The following is a 27,119-nucleotide window of genomic DNA, read 5'->3' as shown; positions in this document are numbered from 1 at the left end:
TTGAGTTGGCTGATATGCCTGCATAAAACAGTATTGTAACAGTCATTATCCTAAGTACGTTTACTGAGTGCACAATGTGGGCACAGCAGAGAACCAGGTATTACATTATGCTCTCCCTTGACCTGGTTTTTTCGCCCTGAGGGGTGTGGGAGGGCAGCCACTGTGTGTGTGTGTGTGTGTGTGTGTGCACACGCACGGGTGTGTGCACAAGCGTGGCCTGGAAGGTGTGGTCTATGTGTGGTCATAGAGCCCTTCCACTCAGAATGAACTCTGCTCTACTTCAATGATTTCCATTCCCTGACCTTCCCCTGGGGTCCCTCATTTGCAGTGGCTGCAGTAGAAGACATTGGACCTGGGGGTAGAAAAGACCAGAGTGAGACAAACAGATAATTAATGGAATACCAAACTGACAGAAGAGATTCTGAAAGACAAGAAGGAAAAGAGAATGCATCCTAGGTATTCCATGGGAATAAATGCTCTGTGAAGGGAGGGGCTGGCAATTTGAGTATGGGTAGCATTTTCGAATCTTTGGTACCAATGTTGTCATGCTGTATTTTTAGCACCTGGACCAACCCAGAAAGTGCCACTGACATTGCACGTACAGGTTTGGAAAGATTATGTTAATGTAATAACATGATACATGAAAAAGGCACCAGCACAGGGTCTGGCTCATGGCGAGTACTTGGGTGATGTTGACTATTGTACTTTGTAAGGCAGTCACAGAAGCATCCGAGTTAACACAAGCAATCCTGCAGCCCGGGACAGAGACACTAATACCTTTCCAAAGCACTCTGGAGTGGCTGGTAAAAGATTAGACAGTTCAAGGCCATGGGACTAATTCCTGCCTACCCCATGTTCCTATAACCTGTAATATGCCATCAGGAGTAAAAAGAGAAGACCAATAAATCAAGAAGTATCACCAGGGAGACCAATAAATCAAGAAGTATCACCAGGGAGACAACAGTAGAAAATCTCCAAGGACGGTCTCCATCATTTCTCTTCCTTCCTGCACCAGTATGCTGTTCCTCTCACCGAGAGGTGGAGGCAGTCTTCCCTCACTTATAACCTAACGTGACCTAGAACTTGCTTTGACCAGTTGCAAATGGCAGAAAAGATACTGTGTCAGTCCAGGCCTCTACAGGAAGCTAGAAACCAGAAGCGGGACACAATGTAAAAAGTCTGGTTTGATTACCCTGAGACCGCCATGTTGGGAGGAAGCCCCCGCTAGCCTTGGGGAGAGGTGCTCACCCACCCCGGCTGAGAAGCCAGGCACGTAAGTGAACAAGTCAAACCTGATATTTCAGTCCAAACATATGCCACGAGGAACAGAAGATCTGCCCAGCTAAGCCTAGTTGAAGTTGCAGAGTTGTGAGAAGTAATGCCCTGTCATTGTTTAAGCCGCTCAATTCTGGAGTGGATGGTTCCTTAGCAAGAGATCACAAACTAGACGCATCATGTGGATTACAGAACAGGTGCAAACACTGGGTTCACCACCGATGAAAAGAATGAATGCTGCTTTGTCTTTTCACAGAACACACCAGAGGTTCATACCATAAACCACACGTCTGAAAGCCCCAAAGGAGGAAATTCATAGCTGCCAAGTGGTTCATGGGAGTTAAAATGTAGGGCCTGGAGCTGAACAGGGAAGGTTGGTTTCTTTCCCCATCTGCTTACTGACTTTCCAACAAAAGGCAGATGAGGAGACCAATCCCCAGCACATGAACAGTAATGATCTGGAGCCTCAAAAGACATGGCCGCCATGTTCTGGCCGGCTAGAATACGGATGGGCAAACCCTTGAGATCCTGAGAGGTGATCGTCTTTCTGAGCTAGCGAGTAGGTAAACAAAGGACCGTTCTAGAGCCAGCAAGTAGAGGAAAGCAGGAGGGCAAAACTCCTGGTAACCCAGACGTGTAGCAGACAAAGGAGCTGACAAACAGCAAGGGGCCAGGCACGGAAGTGAGCAAAGAAGTAAAAGCCACGGTCTAGCCTGCCTTCATGCCTCTGGGGGCCTGTGCAGGGGTGTGAGAGAGGCCTGAAGATGGGAGGCCTCTGGGCCATCTAGCTGCACCCCACCCCAGTTCATGGACTAGCCTTAGTCTGGCACCTATTCTGGAATCTTCATATCCATTCCAGGTTCAGGATTCTCAAAGAATCAAACAAGAGAGGCACCTGGGTGGCTCAGTCATTAAGCGTCTGCCTTGGGCTCAGGTCATGATCCCAGGGTCTTGGGACCGAGCTCCACATCGGGCTCCCTGCTTGGCGGGAAGCCTGCTTCTCCCTCTCCCACTCCCCCTGCTCATGTTCCCTCTCTCACTGTCTCTCTCTGTGTCAAATAAGATTTGATTCATTTATTTGACAGACAGAGATCACAAGTAGGCAGAGAGAGGGGGGAAGCAGGCTCCCTGCTGAGCAAAGAGCCCGATGCGGGGCTCAATCCCAGGACCCTGAGATCATGACCTGAGCCGAAGGCAGAGGTTCAACCCACTGAGCCACCCAGGCATTCCACGAATAAAACCTTTAAAAAAGAAAAAAAAAAAAAAGAAAGAAAGAAAGAAAGAAAGAAAACAAGACAGCAATACTGAGCGCTGGTGGCCTGCATTTCTAAACCAGTTGAAGAATGATGGGGCCTCACAGCAAACATCAGCTCTGAATAAGACTGGAAAAGTCATGTCTGCACAGCAAAAATAATGCAGATGCTGAGATCTATGTGTGGGTCCTGATCACATCACAGAAGCCCTAAGGTAACAGGGAGGGGACTAGAATCCCAGGCTCCCCTAATTCTAGGTTAATGTTCTTTCTACTCTATTTACTTTTAATCTTAAATAGCAAAGGGTGTTTTTGTTACAGCCAGATGCCAAAGAAGCAATTAACAATCGGGCTTTTTATGGTAACAGTGGGTTGATTTTTTGCAAGTCTGGTGTCCTATCTATAGCTGCTGATTTCATCTAGTAAATCTTATACATGGCCTATAATTAGGGATATACTTGCCAAGAGAGGGAGGGAGGTATGGGAGAGGATTTACCAGAGGACTCCTTTAATCAAAACTCAAGATCAGAAATGAACATCCAGCTGAATGCTTTTATGAGAAGATGAAAAAAAAAAAAAATCAAACCACTGGGTCTTAACTGAAATATTCCAGTCACTGCAAATCTTGTTCCCCATTCCCTTCTATCCTTCCCCACTCATACCCCTAACCCCCTCTCCCCGTATCCATTCCACTTGAAATCATTTTCTTCCATTCTCGCTTGAGTCTGTGAACCTAAATATCTAAATTGCCGCATTCACACATGAGCTGACCTTTCCTCTGACCTTTTACATTTTTAAATACATTTGTGGTTTGTGTTTCTACAGCTTCTGTACTATTTTGGTCCTGATTCAAACTCTGTTACATGATTTACATCATTCTTTATAAAAGACCGGGATTGTTTTTAGGTTTTAAACTTTCATTTCTCTATTTTCAAACGAAGCTGGTAAACCTCCATCTTCATCTCCAATATCATGAATTCCACACTTGCCCACATTTTGCTTTTTTTTTTTTAATAAGGACACCAATCCCATCAGATTAGGGCCCATTCAACCTCATTTTAACTCAATTCCTTTGGTAAAGACACTATTTCTAAATAAGGTTACACTCTCAGGTACTGGGGGTTGGGACTTTAACATATCTTTGGGGGGGGATGGGGGAGGGAGAGATACAATTCAACCTGTAACAGTGGGTCATCATTTTCACAAGGCAAATCTTACAGGGTCCCCGGTAACCAATTCTTTTATAGCCTGCACACACAGTGAGTCACCAAGCCCTGGACCTCACCCTGGCTGCCGGTGGACCCACTGGGTGATGAAATCTCTTGCCTCCAGGCTGCCCCATGGATAGCTCCCAGAGCCCAGAAGCTGGCTGGAGGATTCTAGATTCATCTATAGTGACATCTCTGGCTCCAGACCCTGTTGGTACCCATCCCCATCGCAACCACCCCCGCCCAGGCTTGGCAGATGGCAAACTGGACTCTTGTAGTTAGTTAAAGCCCATCTGCATGGAGGGAAGTAAGCGGGTGCCAGGGCTGTCTCCCAGTCCAGGCAGACCAAACCAGTGAAGGGAAGGAAAAATTCTTCCTCTACCTTTCAAGGTCTTCCAGCTGGACTAAGAATTAAATTTAGATGAGATGGATGGGTTAACCTAACAAAAGAAAAAATTCCCAAATTTTATTATCCATGCACAGAGGGCCAATAATGATATTGAGACCTGGAAATGGACAAGGTTGGTTGTTTTCATACTTTTTAGACGAAGAGACAATAAACCTATAAGGAATTGACATGACAAAGAAAACTTCACTTTGGGAGCTTCCGTGAGGAAGGCATTCTAAACAGAATTTGGGCTGGAGTAGTAAACTGGTAAAAATGGAACTGGAGGGGGCACCTGGGTGGCTCAGTCTGCAAAGCATCTGCCTTTGGGTAAGGTTATCATTCCAGGGTCCTGGGATCAAGCCCCACATGGGGCTCTCTGCTCGGCAGGAAGCCTGCTTCTCCCTCTCCCACTCTCCCTGCTTGTGTGTGCTCTCTCTCTCTCACTGTGTCTCTGTCAAATAAATAAATAAAATCTTAAAAAAAAAGGGGGGGCCTGGGTTGCTTATAGAGGCGTCTGCACCCTGAATTTCTCATCTCTGGTGATAAGGATGTTTCTCTATCTCCCGATACAGGGTGGGGACCTTTCACAAGGGAGATTTATTTCCTGCTTTCAGGAAGACAGAGGATCTGAGTGTTCTTTCTTTCTTTTTTTTTTTTTTTTAAAGATTTTGTTTTTTAAGTAATCTAAGTAAACTAAGCTAGCCATGTGCCCCAGAGCGATCTTCTTGCACAGCTAACCTCTTAAGTAACTTTTTTCCCCCACTTCAATACATTTTAATTTAAATTCAATTAATTAACCTGTAAGGTATTATTAGTTTCAAAGGTAGAGTTTGGTGACTCATCAGTCTTATGTAACACTCAGTGCTCGTTACATCACGTGTCCTCCGTAATGTCCACCCCCCAGTTATCCCATTCTTAAGTAATTTCTATTTCAAATAATCAAAGGCCAACGTGGCCCATTTGGAACAGCCTGCCCTTGGCCCCAACTTCGGCCTCCCCTTCCACGCAGGCACATCTTTTTTGGAAGGCTTCCCCTCCTCAGAGCCAGTGACACATCCAGGCTTCATCCATCTTGCACTTGGACAAAACAGAACAAAGGTGAAGTTAAGGGGCTTCTTACTCAGTGCAGCCCTGGCGAAACCGTGTCCCTGCGTTTGCTAGAATCAGTCTCACCCCTGGGAGGTGCACGAAGAAACCTCCAGGAGGTCTTGGCCTGGCTGGAGCTCAGTTGGCATCTCAGAGGCAATACGATTAGTCAATGTTCACCGAGACATAAAGTCTCCGTGATTAATTATTCTTTCAATCTGAACCACAAAGGACTAAATCCAATAGGGGCTTGCCCTGTTAATTGAAATTAGAAGTTTCTGATAAATGTTAAATGAAATAGGGCTAAGCAGTAACTGGCTAGAAATGTTACATTATGTAACTATAATACTCGGTCCTAAAATAGGAATGAACTAACAACACTTATCAGGTTTTTTCCCCCTGCGTTCTTGGAGTCTTCAAGACTCCAGAGGGATGTAGATATTCGCACTCCCCATCAATGAATGGCATTTCAACCAGGTAAAATTTAGCTCTGAATTTGGACCCAGATTTCCTGAACTTGAATCCTAAAAGGAATGCACATAAAAAGTATGGAGCTTTCAAAGACGCTAGTCACAACAGACCATATATTAAAGGAACCCATTCATATGAAATATCCCAAACTGGGACATTTACAGAGAAAAAAGATGAGTGGTTTCCTACAGCTGGGGTGGGATTGGGGGTTTAAAAAAAAGGAGAGGAGTGATAGCCAAAGCATACACGGTTTCTTTTTGAGGTGATGAGCATGTTCTAAATTTGAGTGTTGTGATGGTGCCCGCATCTGTGAAAACAAAAAAATCCATCAAATTCTCTACTTGAAATGGGGGACTGTATGGTATGTGAACTCTTTCTTAATAAAGCTGCCGAAATAAGACAAAACAAAACTAAGAAGCTTTCAGAGTGTTTGAGAACTGACCTAAAACTTGACTTAAAAGGTCAGCTGGTATGCGTAAGCTTAAAAAACAAAAAACAACCACCAAAAAAAACCCCACAACACCAAAAAACAACCCAAATGCAAATTGTAGCACAAGCAGCCAATTCTTGCTTTGTTAGCAGTTAATACCTAAAGTGTTATTTTTAAAGCATTTGCTCTTGGCACTGGAGTGTACCACAAACACTGAGCGATTTGTGCTATTCCTCTGCAAAGTGCCTTAAAGGAACTTGACTCATAAAGTGAAACTGACAGGTAGAAAGGCACAGAAAAGGGGCATGCCTTGGGGAGGTGTTTTGGTGCATGTCCTGAGCCCTTCTCAGTCACAACTCAGTGCCAGAAAACCCCCCAAAACTCTCTATTTGAAGGAGAGGCCATAAGAATGGAAATTTTATGCATAAACCACAAAATAATTTAATAGCCCCTAGCCACGAGGGTGACCACTGTCATGCCTGTGAGGATGGCGGGAGATACTAAGTCGAAAGAGAGTCTTTAGAGCTGATCAGAAGAAAGAAACGGATGGAAGGAAAAGGAACATACTTGCCTAATGTATATCAGATGCTCCCTGGGCACCAGAGCCTGCAGTCAAGCACTTTAGATATGCTGTCATTTAATATTTGCATAATAAGAGACCTGATTGAGGTGATTTAGGGTGGGGACCCCAGGTAGCCTCAGCATGGAACTGGTACCAGAAAGCTCAAGCCACTCAGAGGGTAGGAATGCTCAGCTCCACCCACTGACCTCTGGGGAGGGCCAGAGCAGGGCTGGAGATGGAACCATGAAAACTTTTGACAAGGTCTGGAGAGCTGCCAGGTGGGTGGGGACTTTCCCCACCGCACCCCCCACCTCGCCCAACGCATCTTCCATCTTCCGCTTTGCTGTTCCTGAGTTGTAGTCTTTGTAATAAACTAGGAAACATTCAGTAGAGTGTGTTCCTGAGTCCTGTGAGCGTTCCTGGCAAATTCTCCAACCTGAGGCAGAGGTTGTGGGAACCCCCCACACCGAACTTGAAGAGGTGGTCCTGGATCTGTGACTGGTGTCTAAGATGGGGGAGGTCTTATGGGGCAGAGCCCTTGAACGTGTGGCATCTGACACTAACTCCAGGTAGTGTCAGACCTGAGGGAGTGGTTGGTCTCAGGTCAAACAACCCAGAATTCTCACAACAAACCTCAAAAGCCGGACATTATCTTCACTTCCTGTGATGCCCAAGGGAATGCCTGTGTCCTATTCCTGGATGGCCTCGCCCCTATTTCTACCCCAGCTCCTGCCATCGGCTCTTTCCACAAGCCCCCTCCTTCAGAAATCTCCAGACAGGCAGTAGGCATCCATCTCTATGCTCCCCTGCAAACTTCTGGGGACACTTTTCAGTCCTGTCCACGTCCCAGAGGGCGGCAATGCTGCTGGTTGGTAGCTTGGCAAAGAGTTGGCTTTTTCTTTTTCTTTTTTTTTAAGATTTTATTTATTTATTTGACAGATAGAGATCACAAGTAGGCAGAGAGGCAGGCAGAGAGAGGGAAGAGGGGCTTGATCCCAGGACCCTGGGACCATGACCTGAGCCAAAAGGCAGAGGCTTAACCCACTGAGCCACCCAGGTGCCCCAAAGAGTCAGCTTTTTTTGCAGACGTTCCAGTTTGTGTAATGACTTTTCTTGGAATCCCCCCTTCACATGGCTTTGGGGTAGGCAAGAATCGTACCCCTAAAATGACTCTGAGAAGTCCCCTCCCCATCTCCACATACAGACTAGGAGCTGGGGAGGGCCAGCTGGGCCCCCTCTGTCAGCCCTGGGCAGAACCTGGCCTCGGTGACTAGCAGATGCCTGTGGAATGCGGAGTCATAGCCCCTTTGTCCCCAGCTTTGGGCCTGCCTCCCAATTCTAGAGCAATAAGAGACGGCTTTCTAAAATCCTGTTATGTAACACTAACCTGTTCCTTTCCGCACGAACACATATGACTCGGTATTTTTAAGATCGCCTAATCAAAACCGGTACGGTCACTCAAGGGCGCTCTGGAGAGCACCAGGGGCTGACAGTGAGACACCGGCTCTCCCAGAAGCCAGTGCGCCGTGTTCTCCCCATGCAGGGGGTGGGGGTGGGGGTTCAGATTTTGCTCCGTTTGCAGCTTCTCAACTGGGGCTGCTTGCCGTGGATTGCTCCCGCTCACTCTCCTTTTCGCAGTGCTGTTCGGACAGAGCCAACGAAGCATGAACAGCCTTTATCCACATGGAGGATGTACAGTTTGGCCCCCAGATAGCTGGATAAATCAAAAGCTTGTAACAGACTAACAAATATTCTTGATGAGTTGCAACATGGCAACGGCGATCAGCACTGGATTAACTGTCCCTAAATCTAGCTTGCCTCTCATGTACTGTATTATTTTGGGAAACCTGGACCTCCAACGGGCTAGAGATGTTCACTCAGCCAATCAATTTGTAATCTGCAGGCACTAAAGGATTTCCATTTTTAAAGGGTAGATGTCAAACTTATTTTAGCTTTAGAACCCATTTCAATTTCCCAAATATAATATTATTGGGACTCCCAATGCATGTATAAGGCAGGTAAAAGTGACAAGTGGATCCCTATAGATGTAGAGCAACCTTTGTTGTTTGATACAATGTATTTCATTGTTTAAAGGGCCCAGAAGCACCTCTGTGGGGTTCAAGGTTCTCTGGAGCAGAACTGAGGAAGCAACAGAAAAGGCTTGGAATGAGATACCCCTGCGTTCAAATGTCTGCTGTAGCAACTATGTATGCCCTGTGTCAATTTGGGCGGGTTATTTAACTCCAAGACTGTTGTGGGGATGATGATAGCATGGGAAAAGGAATGTTTCCCAAACTGGGGTTTGAGGGTGTCTCTTTGGGGGCTATGAGAAAATTTTTTCTTTAATGGGTTCCTGCATTACTTGGTTTAGGAAGGCCAGTTTTTTGTTTTGTTGGTTTTTTTCCAGACTAGGTTTGTTTTGTCCAGCACACTCATTTCTGGAATAGCTGCAAAGAGGAAGTTTTTCCCCAAACATGGGGGAATGGAGTTCCAGCAGATCCTTAAGCCTATGGGGGGCTGAGGGACCAGAAAGACCCTTTCTCCTATTTACCCTGTCTTTCTCCAAAATTCTCCATTCAAATGATCTGTGAGACTTGGTGTTAATGAGGTACATTTAGGGAGGGAACAAATGGAGGGTTTTTCAAAGATAGACAATAGTTGTTTGTACCTCCAGCTCTACTGGAAGGAGCCACCTCACTCTTTAGGGATGGATACTTTGGGATCTGAACTGAAGCTTCCTAAAACTTCTAGCAAGTTACTTAAGATTCTCTGAGCCTTGGGGTGCCTGGTGGCTTAGGCACTTGGGTGTCCTACTCTTGGTTTTGGGTTGGGTCACGGGACCAAGCCCTGTGTTGGGCTCTGTGCTTGGCATGGAGTCTGCTTGTCCCTCTCTCTCTGCTCCATCTCTCTGTGCTCTCTCCCTTTCAAATAAATAAAATCTTAAAAAAAAAAATTATCTGAGCCTCAGTTTCCTTATTTATAAAATGGAGGCAATATCTATTCTATTGGATTGTCAGGATAAACAATAAAACAACTCAGCAATGACTTTTATTGTTCTCAAAAGCTAGTTTTTTTTTTTTTTTAAGATTTTATTTATTTATTTGAGAGACAGCATGAGCTGAGGGGCTGCAGGAGGGGGAGAAGCAGACTCCCCGCTGAGCAAGGAGCTTGATATGGGGCTCAATCCTAGGACCCCAAGATCATGACCTGAGTGGAAGGCAGATGCCTAACCAACTGAGCCACCCAGGAGCCCCTCAAAAGTTTGTTCTTGCCCCTCTCTGTCTGGGTTTAGCAATTCTGTGAATGATCTGTTGAAAGTTCTAAGACCCAAGTTAATGAGCTAGTAATTGTATGCCTTTCTCTGGGCCCCTTAACAATACAAGATGGAGACAGGCAATTTAATAGTACCTATTCTTTCCTGGATATTTTTGGAGCAGAAACTGAACAGTTGTACTTGGAATCTGAATAAATAGGAGGAGAGAATCGCTGGGTCAGATCTTGTGTCTCAAGAGGAAAAATACAACCTCCATCATCAGACTTGAAGCCACAGATCCTTGGAGAGCAGGTCAGGAAAAGTCTTAGACAAGATTGAGCCGAAGGACCTGCTGGACACCAATCAGTCTTAGACTGGAGGAAATTAACGTAGATCAGGGTCAATCTGAAGCCAGTCCCTACCTCAGAAGCAATTTAGGAAGAAACTGAGCAAATGTATATTATAATTAACAACACTGGCTGGCAAAGAAGACGTTGATGTGACTCCCCAGGTGGTATCAGATTTCAACAGGTGGAATGAAAGTCAAAGGTGTAGACCCCTCCTCTCAGTAGGGAAGAGGCGGTCTTCCTGCTTACCTTCCTATTTCCTTTTCTCTCACAAAATTAAATAACAGTAAAATGGTATAAAAACTGGAACACAGGAAATGGAGCTCTCTTAGGCAGAGCTGCCTTCCCTTGAATAAGAGAGGTGACAAGATTTTGCTCCTCTTGGCCATGGGGGAAACACACTGGGTCACCTGACTCCGAGGGTGGGTCATCTCTGACCAGGAGCTCCTCCCTGATATGCCAATTAAACCCAACCATTGTCCACATGGGTTATGGCATGAAAGAGGTTGGGAAGCTCTGCTCTGAGGCCACTTCCCCAAGCCTGGTGCAATGACATATAGGTCCTTGGAGCCTATCTTCCTGCATCTGGTTTGGTAGGTCTAGGTGAGTCTGGCCTGATTTGGGAACTCAGCTCTAAGGGCTAAGAAGTTCTGATGTTTTCATTTAATAATACTAAAAATAGCAGAGGCCAATGTCACTGGTCCAAGTCCTGAGCAAGTGGTGGATTTAAAGCCTGTTTTCTTGAAAGTATGAAGGGAGGGACGCCTGGGTGGCTCAGTGGGTTAAAGCCTCTGCCTTCGGCTCGGGTCATGATCCCAGGGTCCTGGGATCGAGCCCCACATTGGGCTCTCTGCTCAGTAGGGAGCCTGCTTCCTCCTCTCTCTGCCTCTCTGCCTACTTGTGATCTCTGTCTGTCAAATAAATAAATAAAATCTTAAAAAAAAAAAGTTAAAAAAAAAAGAAAGTATGGAGGGAGATTCTCCATGAGATAGAACTTGGTTGCATCTGTTCACTTTTGGCTGAAACTCTTGGGCCTTTTGGCCCCTACTTTCTTCTTTTTAAAGTCTTAAACGATATTCTTCTAAAATATACCCAGTAAGATCCTTGGATGGTGACAGGCTGCCCAAACAGCCCTGGGCACCACCTTGGGACTCTTGTGCCACAGACAGTCTGAAGTTAGCACAACAAACAGTAAATGTAACTTCTAAGTTTCTTAGAGATGAAGTATCAGAGACACATGTTGTTCTGAATTCCGGTAACCCAGTAACAGAAGAAATAACAACCCATTAAAAAAAAAAAAAAACAATCTCAGTAATAAAAATGGCTGTAGTTTCTGAAAGAGCTCGCTGTACCTGCAGAGGATTCTGTGATCTTGGGCACTAGAGTCACTGGAACGAACTCTCTGTTTCCCTTCTTCATTCAGTCATGCCGACAAGTAAAAAGCAAAATGTAAACAGATTCCCAAAGTACCATTCACAACAGCCACTTTCTGGCGACACATGGTTCCTCCTGAGCAGTCATCCCAGCAACATATCTGCAGACCTCAACGCCAGAGTCCAAGCAAGGCGAAGGGAACATTTATGAAATGCTTACTGTGTGCCAGGGACTGTGCTAGTCGTTTAAATGCCTTGCCTTTCACAGCATATCACCTCACCCCATTCCATCATCTCTCCATCCACTCATCTGAAGGAAGGAAGAGACACAAGATCCAGTACTTGATGGCGATGCAGGGCAATGACTGTAACCCCCTAGGAGGCGTCACAGAGCCAAGGGCACCTTATTACCTTGGGGTCAAGTCATTTTCACACGGAAAGCAAGGGTGGGATCCCCAGGCACAGGCTCTAGAGGTTACCTCTTGCACAGACCCCTCTACAACAAGCCCAGCTGTTCCTCCCTGTTATGGCTGTTTTGCTTGTGTTGAGTCCTCCCTGTTGGGACATGGAGCTATTTCCCTGAGGACTTTTCCTATTGAGTCAATGACCCCATGCTACAATCAGCAGCTCCATCCTGGCAGAGACTTAGAATCTCTGGTTTTGTCTGGCATTAGGAATTAATTTCCTCAATTTTGTTTGACCTACTTGGTCTGGCCTTTCACTACCAGATTCAGTTGGTAAGATTTGCAACTACTACACTAGGCACTGAGCTCCAGGGGACCTCATTCATGCAAATTACTGTGGCAGTTTTTTTTTTTTTCCCTTGAAAAATTAAAAACCCTTCCTCTAGGATGGAGTTGGGCACTCCTGTTTTCCTAGTAAATTCGGCTTTGCTTAAAACATTGCAGTAGCTCCACATAATTAAGGCCAAAAGAGTAACAGTCCTTTTAAGAATCAGCACTAGGCAAGGTACTTTGGTAAGACTTGGTGACCTAGCTTTCTTTCGTTTGGAAGAAATGAGATCTAAAGAGACTACTATTTGTTCCTGGGGAAGTGAGCTGTCAATTATTGGTCCAAAAATGAGGTGGCCAGGATTATTGAGGACTGGACTGCTGTTTAATACCTTTTGACTTCCAGAAGTTTCTGCCATTAACAAAATACTGCTGGCGAGATGGTTGAAGGTTACTTGTTCATGAAAGGGGTAGAGCGAGAGGGAAAGAAGCAGAATGATGGAGTGGGAGGATCCCCAACCTCTTGGCATCCAGAAACCTGCCCTCGCCATCCCCTGGGTTAGCCTCTCTGATGCGGTCATGAATAGAGTCCCCTTGCCTGGTGGCGGGTGACCTCTGCTTTGAAAGCCGGTTGCTACTTGCAGAATAAAATCCAAATTCCTGAGCTTGGCATTCAAGGCCTTCCATCCCGGTTAGACAGTTAGTTATTTGACCCTTGCATTATTGATCCTTGCATATGCACTGGGATTCCTGTTCCCTCCGCCCTCGCTACACTGCTCTTCAGTCTCCCTGAGCTTCAAAACCCAGTTTGCTCCCATACCAGTGCAGAAGGTGATTTCACATACTTTTGGAGTGGGGACCACTTGCCTCTATCTAGCAAGATTGAAATCCACATGCCCGTTGACCCCACACGTTCACTTTTAGAATGTGATCGACGGAAACATTAGAACAACACAGCAAAGATATCACAGGAGATGCTATACTCTACTATAGACCATACTATACTATAGTGTAAGACATCGTATGAGATACTACACTGTACAATAATAGCAAGAGTATGGAAACCCTCTACCTGTCCACCAGATGAGGAATGGCACAGATATGACATAACCGTGCAACGGCACATCACGCAGCCATCATGTCTCCAAAATCTGCTGGAGACACGCGTGCGGCCACGAGAAGATGGCAAGCTTACAGGGTTAGTGAGAAAAGGCACATTGCAAAGTGGCACAGCGTGGTCTAGCTGCAGAGTGTGGGCTTATCTTTATAAAATGACGTCACTTACGCATCACGTTGAAGTTTAAACATCGGAACAACGGCTACCTCTGTGATAAAGCATCCTAGGACATCTTTTTTTTTTTTTTCCAATGTTACCTATTTATATGTTGGAATTCTTTACAAGGCCCACATATTACTTTGTGAGCAAAGAGCAAAGCTTATCATTTCGTAAAGGCCCAACTCAGATCCCTCCACTCGATTCAGTTGGCCCTGACCATCGTGTCGCGAGGAGTGAGCAGTGTTTCGGGAGTGGGGGGGGCGGGGAATCTCACTTGGTGGTGAAACCATCTCGCCTGCTGCCTTGGGCTAGTCCTTAGCCCTTTTCCCTGTGAGACCTTCTCATCTCAACTGGATCACAGGCTTCTTGAAGGTGAGGGTGTCCCACTTTTTCCCTTTTCGTCTGCTGCTCCGGCTACTTCCAGAGCATCCCCCTACCCTAAGTGCTTCCCTCTCTAAAGCAGGGGTGTCACAGAGACCTCCCCAAAGAGGAGGGCTCAGGGGTGTGAGAGGCAACAGCTGACGATGTTAGGGTCTAGGACCAGGGAGCCCTTGGGCAGCCGAGGGTCCCTCCCCCTCTCCATGGCAACGACCCAGTCAGTCCTTCAACTACCCAGAGGCGCCTGGCCCCAGCGTTGGAACCCGTCACAAGTCAGCTGCGTTACTCTCAGAAAGAAACAGATGGACCCAGGGAAACGTGGGATATGACAGTCACAACACAACAGCAAATTCAACTTGACGGCATGCCCCAGCACGAGGCAGCTGGGTTCAGTCTGGCCACTTGGAGATCGCTGAAAATTTTTACCACCCTCCGACGCCAACGTGAAGACCAAAATGAGGATATTTTAATTGGAGGGAGCGGCATAGTTTGGGGGAACTACTTTGTACCAAAGAGTACAGAGCGTGACAATATTTACTGATTTGGTCTCTCTGTTCCCTTTCTGGGGCCCATCGTCCTTGGCAAACAGCATTTAATCTCTCATCCTTGGTGGTTACTGGAAATGTCAAAGGTTCCTCTGTTCTGTTCCTTCTCCCTGAAGAGAGAATTCCATGGATGTTTAGATCTGTGTAACCAATGAATTGGCTGCTGGTCCGGAAGACTCTAGAACACAGGGGCCCAGAGACTGAGTTCCTTTGGCATCCAACTCTGGGGGAATGGTCTACATCAGGTTCTGTCTAAAACCTGTCCTATCCTAACTCAAGCAGACCACATCAGGGGTCCATGCTTCTAAGACCACCTCACATTAGTCTTTCCCTTCGTCTCCGAGTTCAAAACATTGTAAATTTCCCCAGTAACATGATTATGCTCTATTTATCACTGGGAAGAGGGAGACTTCTTTTGCATCCCCCAAAGTGAAGGGAAGGAGGAATTTCTATCATCTTATAAAGAAGACCAAGCTCAAAGGGTAGTAGAGACGAGACACAATCATGGCCTCCCCAGCCTCTGTGCCTGGCAGCACCTGGCACATGGTAGACCCTTAGTAAATGCAAACTCCAGATCCACAAAGGAGTCTTGCTCCCAACAGGTTTTACTAAATCTCCTTCCCATGAACTGATCTACAGCAGGGTTTCTTGACCTAGTCACTGCCGGCGGCCAGGGCTACATCATTCTCTGTTGTGGGGCCACCCTGTGCCTTATAGGACGTTTAGCAGCAGCTTGGGCCTCTCCACCCACAAGACGCCAGAAGTCCCTCCCTCCCCTGCTAGTGGTGGCGATCAAAGATATCCCCAGACACCTGCCAGATGTCCCCTGGCAGGAAAAACTGCCCGCAGGTGAGAACCCAGGGTCTAGAGACTCCCCTTTGCTTTATATAAATCGATGAAGATTAAAACACAAAGGAAGGGGCACCTGGGTGGCTCAGTGGGTTGGGCCGCTGCCTTCGGCTCAGGTCATGATCTCGCGTCCCGGGATCGAGTCCCGCATCGGGCTCTCTGCTCGGCAGGGAGCCTGCTTCCTCCTCTATCTCTCTCTGCCTGCCTCTCTGCCTACTTGTGATCTCTCTCTGTCAAATAAATAAATAAAATCTAAAAAACAACAACACGAAGGAAGACACAACAGAGCACCAAAAAGCCCTCTCCTTCTCAACTCCCTCCGCCGAGTGATCACCTCCCCCTCCCCACCTCTGCCTCACCAGCCCTGCTTTCCAGCGGAGGCATGTCTGAACATTTAGAAGCACATGCCCGGCCCCCCACGTGTCCCTGGGGGAGGGCTGTGGACGGCTGCCCCTAGGAGGCCACCAATGCTACCACTGTCTCTGGTCAGTCAAGGAGGCAGGGTGCTGGACTTTATACTCAGCCCACACCGCCAGCCTCCAAGGTAGAGCTCTCCACACCTGACCTTTGGAATTGTCCTGGCTGGGCTGGTCCTATGGGCTGGGCATCGGGATTTGTTCCTCTGCCCCCAAACTGCCAACTCAGCTTTGCAGGGACGAGCTCACGGTGTGTGTCCTCTGCAGACGCCCTGCGACCTATTGTACAGGGTTTCCTCATTCCTGAGCTGGGATCTTCACCTTGAAGCCTTGGCAGAGCATGAAAGGGTCGGGATGGGGCTCTTGGCAGAGGACAGAAGCCTGGTATCAACTGTACAGCCCTGCTCAGATTTTTGGCTTTGCTTCCTCTTTCCTGCTATGGGGTGCTAATGTCACCAGGCACAGGGCGCTTTGTGACTGATGGGGGCAGGGCCTTGATGGGGCCGTGTTGAGGTTAACGGAGGGGCTCTCTGTTTCTGAGAAATCACACCCTTCTTTTTTTCCTTCTATGTAACAGAGGCGCGGCCCCGCCGACTCCTGCAATGGTTATGAGAACAGAACCCGAAGCTGACAGGCTCTTGGGAGTTGGTGCTCAGGCCCTGGCTGTGGATGGGAAACAGCATCCCTGCAAAATGAGAACGAGGAGAGTGCCGGGTTGTCACCTGATCCCGCCTCTCCAGAGTGTCCTTCTGCATCTCTGGTTCGTGGTGGCACAAGGCTCCGTCGGGCAGAGGGCACCTAGCGGAAAATTCCCAGCTCCAGTCACCTTAACGAGAAAGGCATTCTTGCCTCCTGTGTGGCTCGGAGGTTTCCAGGGAGAAAGGGAAGGAGAAAAGCAAGCCCTTCGGTCCCCTGCCTCAGCCCGGACAGCAGCGTGTGTGTGACCGGAGCCGGGAGGAGACACGACTGACCCAGATAGCCCCGATCTGAATGCATAAGCATCAGAAATCTCAGACCAGAGTCAGCCCACCAGTGCCTCAGCTTCCTTCGTGGAAAACGTGTTCCCATTTATGATGCTGACATAGTCAACTTACAAAGATGGATTTGGAATAAAACGCCTGCAAAGCTGTATGCCTCAGATTAAAAAAAAAAAAAAAAAAAAAAGAACTCTGATTCACAACTGTTAGCTTAATGGTAACAAATTCATTTTCTTTGATAGCACTTGCTCTGAAATTGCTGCTGCGGGAAGGAAAAAAAAAACAAGGCCCCCGGCTTTCACTTATTCATTCAACAACCGTTTGGTAAGCATCTGCTCTGTGCTGGTGCTGTTCTAGCTGGGGAGGAAGGGTCATGGATTAGACAGCTCTTGTTTTCACGGGGCTCAGGACAGACCTGTGAGATCGTTTGAGTAGCAGGCTCTGCTGATGGTCGATGGGTTAGTGGGGGGCCCAGGAAAGGCCCCAGAGGGGAAGAACCCCAGCTAAAAGGCACACAGAGGTGGGGAGGACCAGGGAGTGGCAAGGGCAGAGGGCCCTGCTCAGGGACTGGGCTTCCTCCCAGCCCGTGAGGGTAGTTTACAGCAGAAAATGATCAGGTCAGTCATTTTACAAGAAAACCCTTGTGGTGGGGAAGGGGATATTCATTACCTATATAGCGTGCCGGGTAGAAATTTATTTGGAAATGGTTCGCTTCTGCATCGGTTGTTTCCCTTGTTCTCAGGGCCTGGCTGATGACACACAACCAGAACAGCCTAGAAAACTCTTCTCTCCCTTCCCCCGCTCCAGGTGGGTTGCTATGCAGTCTGGATTCTGGAAGCCGAACGATAGGAGGTTGGGGCACAAGGGAGTCCTAGGCAGCACGCTCCCAATTATGCGATTCCCTTGTGGTCTAACTGCTGGGGCAGATGAGGAAGAATTGCACCCCCAGCCCAGGCCCGTGATCCTCTGGGAGGCAGTACTTGAAAGAGAGTGTACAGGGCAGAGCCCTCTGGGGCCCCTTTCTTCCACAGCTGCCAAGAAACCCTGAGACTCCAGGACAGGCAGGGGCAGCTCTGAATGGAAGAGCTGAATCCCAAGTTCCATTAATCTCTGGTGAGATTTTCCTCCAGGGCAGGGCTTCCCCAGGGTGTCATTAGCCTTAGCAATGGGGGACATCAGGGGCCAGATAATTCTCTGGTGGGGGCGGGGGTGCTGTCCTGCCCAATGTGGTATGTTTAGTACTACCATCCTTGGTTGCCGGTACACCCCCAAGTTGTGACAACCAACGATGTCTCCAGACACTGGAAGCATTCTTATGGAGTGAGACTGCCCCCGCATTGAGAACCACTGTTTCCAGAGGATGGTTTTGCATTCTGGTCTTGCTGGACCTCGCAGCAGTGCTCAGTCCAACGGATTACGTGCTTCCTCTTGAACCTTGCGCTCCCTTGGTACACCCTCTTTGTTTTCCTCCAACTCTCTGCTGGGTTCCCCGTAGATTCCTGGGGCCTCCCATTCCTCTTCCTGATCTCCAAATGCTCCCATCCCTTCATGCTCAGACCTGAACCCCATTTCCTGCTTATACTTTATGCTTTCTCCCTCTCATTCATCTCCAGCCCTGTCAGTATCTTCTGTTTTCCAATTCCTACCACATGAGTCATCATCTTAGATCTCTCATCTATGTTCTAGACTTACTTCTACTTGTTTTGGATGTCTCGTTGGCATCACAAAACCCATCCATCTTTCTCATCCCTGTCTATCTGCTGGTCGAGCCATTAAACCTTCAGTCATCCTGATACCTGCTTTTCTCTCGTCTTCATATCCAGGCCCTGACCACTCCCTGTCAGTTCTTTCTTCAAAACATACCTCAAAACCATCTGTTCTCAACCCTCCAGTCCAAGCCACTACACAACGTGAAAAACCAATAATGCAGAAAACTCCAACGACCTCCGTGACTTCCTGACGTCCACGCTGCTTCTTTCCAGCCCCTTCTCCATCCAGAACAATCTTTTATAAGCACAAATCAGACTATATGACACTCAGCTTTCGTTTCTGCAAAGGCATGCCACTGCACCTGAATAAGATCTAAGTGTCTTAACATGGCCCCAACCTCCTTGGTGCCGTTCATCCTTTCATTGCTGCTGCCGCCGCCATGTTGGTCTTCCTCCGCTTCCTCATGTGTGTCACACATGTGGTGCCACACATGCTATATTACCTTCACCTGGAGCACTGTCCCCCAGCTCTTTTTATCCTGTGGGCCTCGGTATGTCATTCCTTCTGGAACATCTTTCCTGATCCCATTCTCTTTTTTTTTTTTTTTAAGATTTTTTTTTTTTTTAAAGTTATTTATTTAACAGAGACAGAGAGCACAAGCAAGGGGAACAGCAGGCAGAGTGGGCAGAGGGAGAAGCAGGATCCCGGCCAAGCAAGGAGACTGATGTGGGACTCGATCTTAGGACCCCAGGATCATGACCCAAGCTGAAGGCAGCCATTTAACCAATTGAGCCACCCAGGCAACCTGCGATCCCATGCTCTTAAATTCAGTTTTCCCATCATGCATGCTTCCTTATGGCACTGGTGACTCTCAGGTCCCTCTGTCCTCATGTGATTTTCTATTGTTGGCTCCCTGCCAGACTGGAAGGAGAGGGAAGAAGGGACCCTCAGTTGGCTATTCTATTCATTCCCATGTCACCGTCTTGACACTCAACGAGTATTCAGCAAATACTTATTGGATGAATGACCAGTCACCTCCTGCATCCCTGAAAAGAATACTTGATGACCAAGAAAAATGAAGGACTATGAAGAATGAACTAAGAGCTCCTCGCTTGTCTGTGTACATGAAAAGAAGCTTTCCGGAGCTGGTTCCTGGGAGCACGAAGCACAGGGAGATGAATCAGGCACCTGCTGACTAGAAATGAGACTTGTTGATTTTGCCATTAGTATTCCATATTTATCCTAAGACTTTCCACCAAGTCAGGAGGGAACTCCCTGAGTCCCGGGCAGATCACACCAAAGCAATCCAAGAGGAAGAGCTGAAATTAGTTCAGTGTTCTTCCTGGGAGACCCACGCTCCTAAAGAGGTCAAGATGCCCAGGAAGGACAGCAGCCCCCACGTAGGCTGAAGGAGCCGAGGAAGTGATGGGGCACTGCTCAAGCCATGTGTCACGCTCTGATGCAACATGAGAGCCCTGGTGGACCTGCTATGAAACCACAGAAGTATCTCCTCCATAGAATGAGACAAGGGGAGGCCACATTTCCCCTCCTCGTCTGCAGGCTCAGTTATGCGGAGCATTTCACTTGGTTTTTCTAAAAATTCATGAGTGTGGTTGGCTGCGGAGCGCGGTGTCAACGGAGGACGTTACGACGCTCGGCCTTTGAGTCAAACCGAGAGTAATTCACATCAGCCTCTCCCAGTCTTTTGAAGAAGGGACAGCAGCTGCACAGCACATGCCTGCAATTAAGCAGCTAAGCATTTGCTAAGACCAGGTTAGAATCCCAAAATGTGGAGGGGAGGGGGCAAGAAACAAAAAAAAACCCACAAAACTGAACCACATTGGGAGCCCAGTTGGTAAGAACAGTGGAATTCATTTTCAACAGGTTTATTAATTATGTCTTAAATCAGCCTTAATGAATCCAGGAGAAGAGTGTCAAGGTCCATGTGTTACCGCTCCAGGATGAGTCTGGGGCCCCGAGTCCACACATATTGTGATTGGCTGTCCTGTTGCTAAACAACCATCATTCAGGGCGGGGATGTCACTTACAAGAGGACGGTCACCCACATCCCACCAGCAGCCGTTCATAAAGTGCTAGTAGGATATCAAGGGTGACTTGTACCAACAGTAAAATAACAAGGTTGGGCTGAGGCAAACCATGGATCGCGGTAGGGTGGGAGCTACAGAAAAAAAAGAGGCTCTTCGGTTTCTTCCCAGCTAAGAATGAAAAAAAGGAGAAAACCCTCTCAAACGCACTTCCTGTTTTGATAGAAAGTTTCTGTGGCAAGATGAGCTGTTGGGAGTTTCAATATTCACTCAGAGGATGGAGCGAACATTTTCTTTGGGTTACACTTAGAGAAACACATAAAACCCAGCCCTGGCCACCCTCCCCCAACTCTAGACATGGCAGGTGGGGAGGCAGGTCGCACAGGTCCTGGCAAAACAGGAAGTCCGAGATGGCTGCTGCTCGACAGAGGCCCGGATGCTGGATGGTTCAACCTGGTGCATGTTCTGCTGCCCAGAAGGATGGCAGAGCGGGGGAGACAAATGGAAATGGAAATGGAGTGGCAGCCAGGGCCCCGAGGAGTAGGAACTTAATTTTGAGACTCGCATTAAATAATCCAGCAAGATGTGAGGCCGAATTGAATCAACACGGAGATGGATGAAAGTCTCCCAGGTTAAGACTCACTTCATAAATATCGGCTGAATGAGCGAGTGACTCTCTCCCATCTGTCATCCCATTTATGGCTTACCTCCGATTCTTTGTAGTAACGTTCTGGAATCTCGTCGCAGGCGATATCAATAAAGCAAACTTCTCTCTCTAGGTCTTTGGCTTCATTGTCAAAAATCTGAAAGAGCAGAGCAACAGATCAAAGGTTAGTATCCTCAAGGTGCCCGCGGTTGGCAGGACCGTGGAATAACACCCCGCAGAGCATCTTCACATGGCTTGGTGCTCCGGCGGGTGCTCTCTGCCTGCCTCAGAATGTGCACGGATCATGAAAGGCGTTGATTCATCGCTTACGTTTTGTCACATCAGAGGCAGGTACAATATCCATCACCGCTTGGTGAGGGGCAGAAGGAAAAGTGGTCTGTTTTTAGAAGTCCAAAAGCGGAGAAATAAATCTCTTCCAAAAGTGTCTCCCAAAAAACGAGGTCTGCTGATTGTTGGCAGTGAATCTGAACAGGGGGAGTGGAGAGGCTACAAAGGGTCTGGCTGCCGAGGAGACAACGAGCAGTAATGTAGCCCAAGATTTATGGAAGAGAAATGTGGGTTCTCTTTTTTTTTTCCATTAACATTTTTATATATAACTTCACAAACAACACAGGCTCTTGCAGGAAAGACAGATAAATGGAAAGAAAATAAAGATGGTCCACAACCTCATTACTCAGGAATAAACACACCTATTACTCTTGATCATTTAAGAATATGATTTCCAGGGCGCCTGGGTGGCTCAGTGGGTTAAAGCCTCTGCCTTTGGCTCAAGTCATGATCCCAAGGTCCTGGGATCGAGCCCCACATCGGGCTCTCTGCTCAGCGGGGAGCCTACTTCCCTTCCTCTCTCTCTGCCTGCCTCTCTGCTTACTTGTGATCTCTGTCTGTCAAATAAATAAATAAAATCTTAAAAAAAAAAAAAAAAAAAAAAGAACACGATTTCCTTGGGACGTGCCGGACTAAGAAGGTAGAGGTTGGGGAGAAACTGAGGCCGCTTTCTGCCTGACTACTCTAGGTTCCACTGGTCCCAGGATATTTATCACTTGCAAAGAAATATATAAGACAGCCATATACATACATACATAAATATTTTTGGTGGAAATATTAAGTTCTAGTTTTTCCTATTGCCATTTTTCTGAACTACAGGTATGATCCTCCCAGCCCCCCTGAAGGGTGGAAAACAGATTATTTTCAAAACCACTTCATCCTTGGAAGTCATCTTAGCTGTGTCCCTACCGCACTGTTTGGCTAATTCCTGCAGGAGAATCAACCGTGAACACTGATTAAATCTGATTCTTCGGTAGAGAATGAAATATTTTGGAAGCACAGGGTGGTTGATGCTTAAGAACATTCTCTTGACACAAATTCGGTGCCTGTTAATAACATGATCTCCCACAGGACAGCACGTGTCACGCCCTTTACAATGCCACACTCTCCTTGGTCTGATTCTCCACCTGAAACTACTCGTCCTTCCCAAACACTTCCTGAATAATATTTGCGTTGGTATTTACGCTTCAAGTCTGATGTGTTGCCTATTTTCTTCTCAAATGGTCAGAGACTGGACTCTTCAGCCTTGTCCAAGGAGACGGACTGTGCAGTCTCCCCTGAGGGGGGCCACTGCGTTTTCCTTAAAGGGAGAGAAGGACAGGTTCTCGGATCACCTCTGGCTCCTTCCACTGCCACTTGAAGTCAAGTCAATACTCCTAGAGTATTAGGAAGGACAGGTGGATGGCTTTGAAATGAAACAGGGTGACTGCAGGGACACGAGTTCAAGTTTGAGTGGAGAACTAAATCGTAAAATGAAATACTGGGTCTCAGGTTGTTTGCTTGAGTCTCTCTCTCCCCCTCTCCCACCCCCAATCTACCCACTCTTCTCTCTTCCAAGAGAAGAAAGACGTGTGCCTCGTTAACAAAACAAAACAAAATGAAACACCTCAGAGGGAAATGAGCTTCGAGAGTAAATTACAAAAGAAGTTGGAGAGATGTGACATTCATTTATTGGTGGTAAAATTTATGGTACTGGAAGAAGGGGAAATAAAGAGGGGTTAAGGAGTTACTGACAGATTGTGTGGCTTTTCCTAATTGAATTCAAGCATTTTTGATCACCTATTATACTGGTTATCATATTATTGCCTCTCCGCTGCCGAGTCACCCGTTAGTCTCTGCTCGGAGCTAACGGACTGGACCCTGGAGGCACTTCTTCACAGCAAGTAGGACATGAAGCCATTACCGAAGGGACCCTGCATGAAGAAGGGGGTTTCTCTTCCTGGTTTTGGACCTTCTTCTGCTGCAGAGTCTCTCAGTGGGGACACTGTGTGGTTCTGTCTCAACTGCAGGCCCTGAGCACATCATGGCCTGGTGGCCTTGCAGCTCTGGCCTTTACTGTGACCTTCCACATGGACCACCATGGGCTTGAGGGTTCACAGTGGCCGTGGCACTCTGACTCTACACACCTGCCCGCCAGTCTCATCTCACCAGCGCCCAGAGGGCTGTTTGCTACTGCCTAGCAACTGAGAACCAGCTCTGGTCCAGGAGACCTAGTCAACTTCTCCAACAACCGGTGGGCTATGACCATAACCTCTCCTGTGAAGTATCTGCCCCAGCCACGGACAGGGCCTTCCCAAGTTTGTTCCTCCTTGTGTCTTCTCCCTCAGCCTTAGGTACCCTTTGGAGTTCTTGTTACTTCTTTATAGTTACTCCTATCAAAGTTGAATAATTCCTTATACTACGCTCTCCCTTATTCAAATTATTGTGTGCTTTTATGCCTCCTGATTGGGCCCTGATGCAGAATGAAGGATTTGCTACAAAGAAAGAAGAGACTAGAAAAGCCAGGGAGAGGAGATACCTCCGCGGAGTCCACAAGTACAACATCATCAGGACCCTGACAGAAAACCAAGGCTCAAAGACGTAAAGAGTTTTGCCTGAGGTCGCAGGAGAGAGTCAGCAGAGAAGTTCAGCTTCAGGGCAAGTCTCCAGCCTTCACAGCCAGCCTCCTCCTGTGACAAAAAGCTGCCTCTTGGTACCCAACCGGGAAGATAAATACCAGTCAGAAGTGCTTCCTGCTTCTTTCCAGAAAGATGAACTTGGAATCTGGTTCTCTCCCTGCTACTAATAAAATGTATGATCTGAGTCGCTGAGTTGGGGAACTGCCCCCCCAGACCTGGAAACCTTTCTGCTTTGTTGAATAGCAGAAGTAGTAGAGATACTAGTGGGACAATCTACGCAGGGGCCCTTCAGCTCGGATTCTGGTCTCCTTCCTTAACATGACACGTCATTTGCATTGAAGGTGAACTGCCTCTCTGTGACCCATTTCAGGGCAGGGCTCCCAGCACTTGAACAAAGCCACAGAAAAATCACTTTGAGGCTTGAGATTTAAAAATCTCTTCCGGCTTGAGATTATAAGAGTTCTAATTTTCAATAAATAATTAATGTCTCAGTGGTTAAGAGATTTTCGGGAGATGCTCTTAGATGCTCAAGAAGTGCCTATTGAATTAATGGGCGGGATTAGCTTTTACTTTCCAGAGAGGAATCTAGGGCAGGAATAGGACTTACTAATTGATCTCTGGGCAAGAACTCTGCACCTCCTTGCGGTCTCCATATTCTCACCTGAAGATAAAAGGCTTTGCCTACATGGATGGGTACCAGGAAGTTGTGAAACATCCTAGAATTGTACCCCAAATCTGGGGAGGTGTAGTTTTCTGGAGCAAGGGTTCAAGCCCTTTTTCATCTAATTATCCAAGAGATCTGTGGCCCCAGTGAGGTTGTGCTCAAGAGACCCAGATGACCACTACAATTCTTTCCAGTCAATATGTCTGATGTTGAGTGACCGACCTATGGGTCATGCTGGTCACCTGCATCTTGCTTTTTGGCTCGTTCCTTCTCTACGCCTTCACCCCACAGCCAGCTGATCTGGGAGGTGCACAGTGGGGCTGCAGCAGAGAAACAAACAGGGGTGGTGGTCATGACAAAGCATAATCGAAGCCCTTATCCAGGGTGAAACAGTAGAATTTTCATGCTTAGTATAAGGGCATGATCTACAATTAAGCCAACAGTGTTGCTAAGTGAGGCTAAGTCAGGCCCCAGAAGAAAAGAGCAAGAGTAGTTATTCCCCCCATACTCACTGGGGGGCTTCTCCAGCAGCAATGGCAGGAGCTGCCGGAGATCTGGTCAAACCACTGGCTCTTTGAGCTGGAATACGAGATCTGCTGGGACAACTTTATGATGAGGTGCCTCCTGTTGAAACGTCAAGTCAAAACTCCACCAGGACTGCATCTGACACAGGTTCTGTGCACCTTGACCTTCTTGGGAACTCCCTGGGCAGAAGCTGCTCCCATCTGAGATGGGAGTTGGGTTTGGGAGTTAATTGCGGTACTCTCCCTAGGTCCCCTAGAATAATGCTCCCATCTTTGGGACACGTCCACCCATGGATGATCTGCCGTGGATTTCGGTGCCAATCTGGTTGACTCTCCTGACCTCCCCCCATGGCCACGAGAACGCAATAAACAAACTCCTTTTGATATGAACTGAGCAACATGACAAGGAGAAGGCGATCTCCTGAGTAAATATTATCTTAAAGATTCCAAATAAAAAGAGAGTAATCTTCCCTTTTTTGTAAAGCATTAAGAACATTAAGCACGCAGCACCTTTAAGATCTTAATGTACTTTGACCTACTAAGCTTAAGCTTTGAGAATTTATCTCAAGAATCTTAAATAAAGGAAAAGATTTATGCACAAAGATTTTCACCCTGACATTATTTTAATGGCAAGGAAAAAAAGACAGAGAGAAAGGAAGCAAACAGTTTAAATATCCCAGTATGGGAGAACAGCCATGTAAAGTACAATAAATCCATTGGATGCACTACTATGTAGTAGCCACTAACCACTCCATTCTTAAAAATGATTTTCCCAGGAAAGTATACATGGGGGTGGGTGGGATGGAGAAGGGGAGATACCCCATATTTTTTTTAGATTTTAAAAAATTATTTATTTATTTAAAATAAGATTTTATTTATTTATTTGACAGACAGAGATCACAAGTAGGCAGAGAGGCAGGCACAGAGAGAGGAGGAAGCAGGTTCCCCACTGAGCAGAGAGCCTGATGGAGGACTCTATCCCAGGACCCCGGGATCATGACCTGAGCCGAAGACAGAGGCTTTAACCCACTGAGCTACGCAGGCGCCCCAGATTTTGTTTTTAAGCAATCTCTATAGCCAACACAGGGCTCAAACTTACAACTCCAAGATCAAGAGTTTGCATGATGCACTGACTAAGCCAGACAGGTGCCCTGAGATACCCCATATTCAACATGAGTCATGTGGTCATAGCTCAGAAGGCAAAGGTCCATTGATAAATATGGAATTTTTTTTTTTTTTTTAGATTTTATTTATTTATTTGACAGAGAGAAATCACAAGTAGGCAGAGAGGCAGGCAGAGAGAGAGAGAGAGGAGGAAGCAGGCTCCCCGCTGAGCAGAGAGCCCGATGCGGGACTCGATCCCAGGACCCTGAGATCATGACCTGAGCCGAAGGCAGCGGCTTAACCACTGAGCCACCCAGGCGCCCCTGGAATGTGTTTTAACAATGCACTAGATTTCTTCCTTGAACAGGGATGTCCTTCTCAACTATGAAATCTCGCTTGTTACAGTCCAGGGAGGGAGAGCACTGAGTACATTGGCTTTCCAGAAATCTGTAATTCTGAGAATCATGGATTCTATGTCCTTATTCTCTATCATGGTTACTTTTGTGGCCGAGTCAAGCTTATTTATTTATTTATTTATTGTTTCACATTTTTTTTTTTAAGGATTTATTTATTTATTTGACAGAGATCACAGAGCAGAGAGCCCGATGTGGGACTCAATCCCAGGACCCTGGGATCATGACCT

At 47.1% G+C, this 27,119-nt stretch overlaps 1 protein-coding gene across 1 annotated transcript in view; it reads right to left on the bottom strand.

Moving 5' to 3' along the window:
- PITPNC1 (phosphatidylinositol transfer protein cytoplasmic 1) overlaps positions 1-27,119 on the bottom strand; it is a 252,041-nt gene that overhangs the window by 22,761 nt on the left and 202,161 nt on the right. Inside the window, exon 6 of the mRNA XM_059381053.1 lies at positions 21,280-21,375. Within this exon, the coding sequence (XP_059237036.1) occupies positions 21,280-21,375 (96 nt within the window). The remainder of the gene's footprint in view (positions 1-21,279; positions 21,376-27,119) is intronic.

The sequence above is a fragment of the Mustela nigripes genome, chromosome 16 (assembly GCF_022355385.1).
Source record: "Mustela nigripes isolate SB6536 chromosome 16, MUSNIG.SB6536, whole genome shotgun sequence".
NCBI lineage: Eukaryota > Metazoa > Chordata > Mammalia > Carnivora > Mustelidae > Mustela > Mustela nigripes.
Note: the sequence above shows the minus strand (reverse complement) of the source record. Positions and strands in the feature narration are given on the sequence as shown.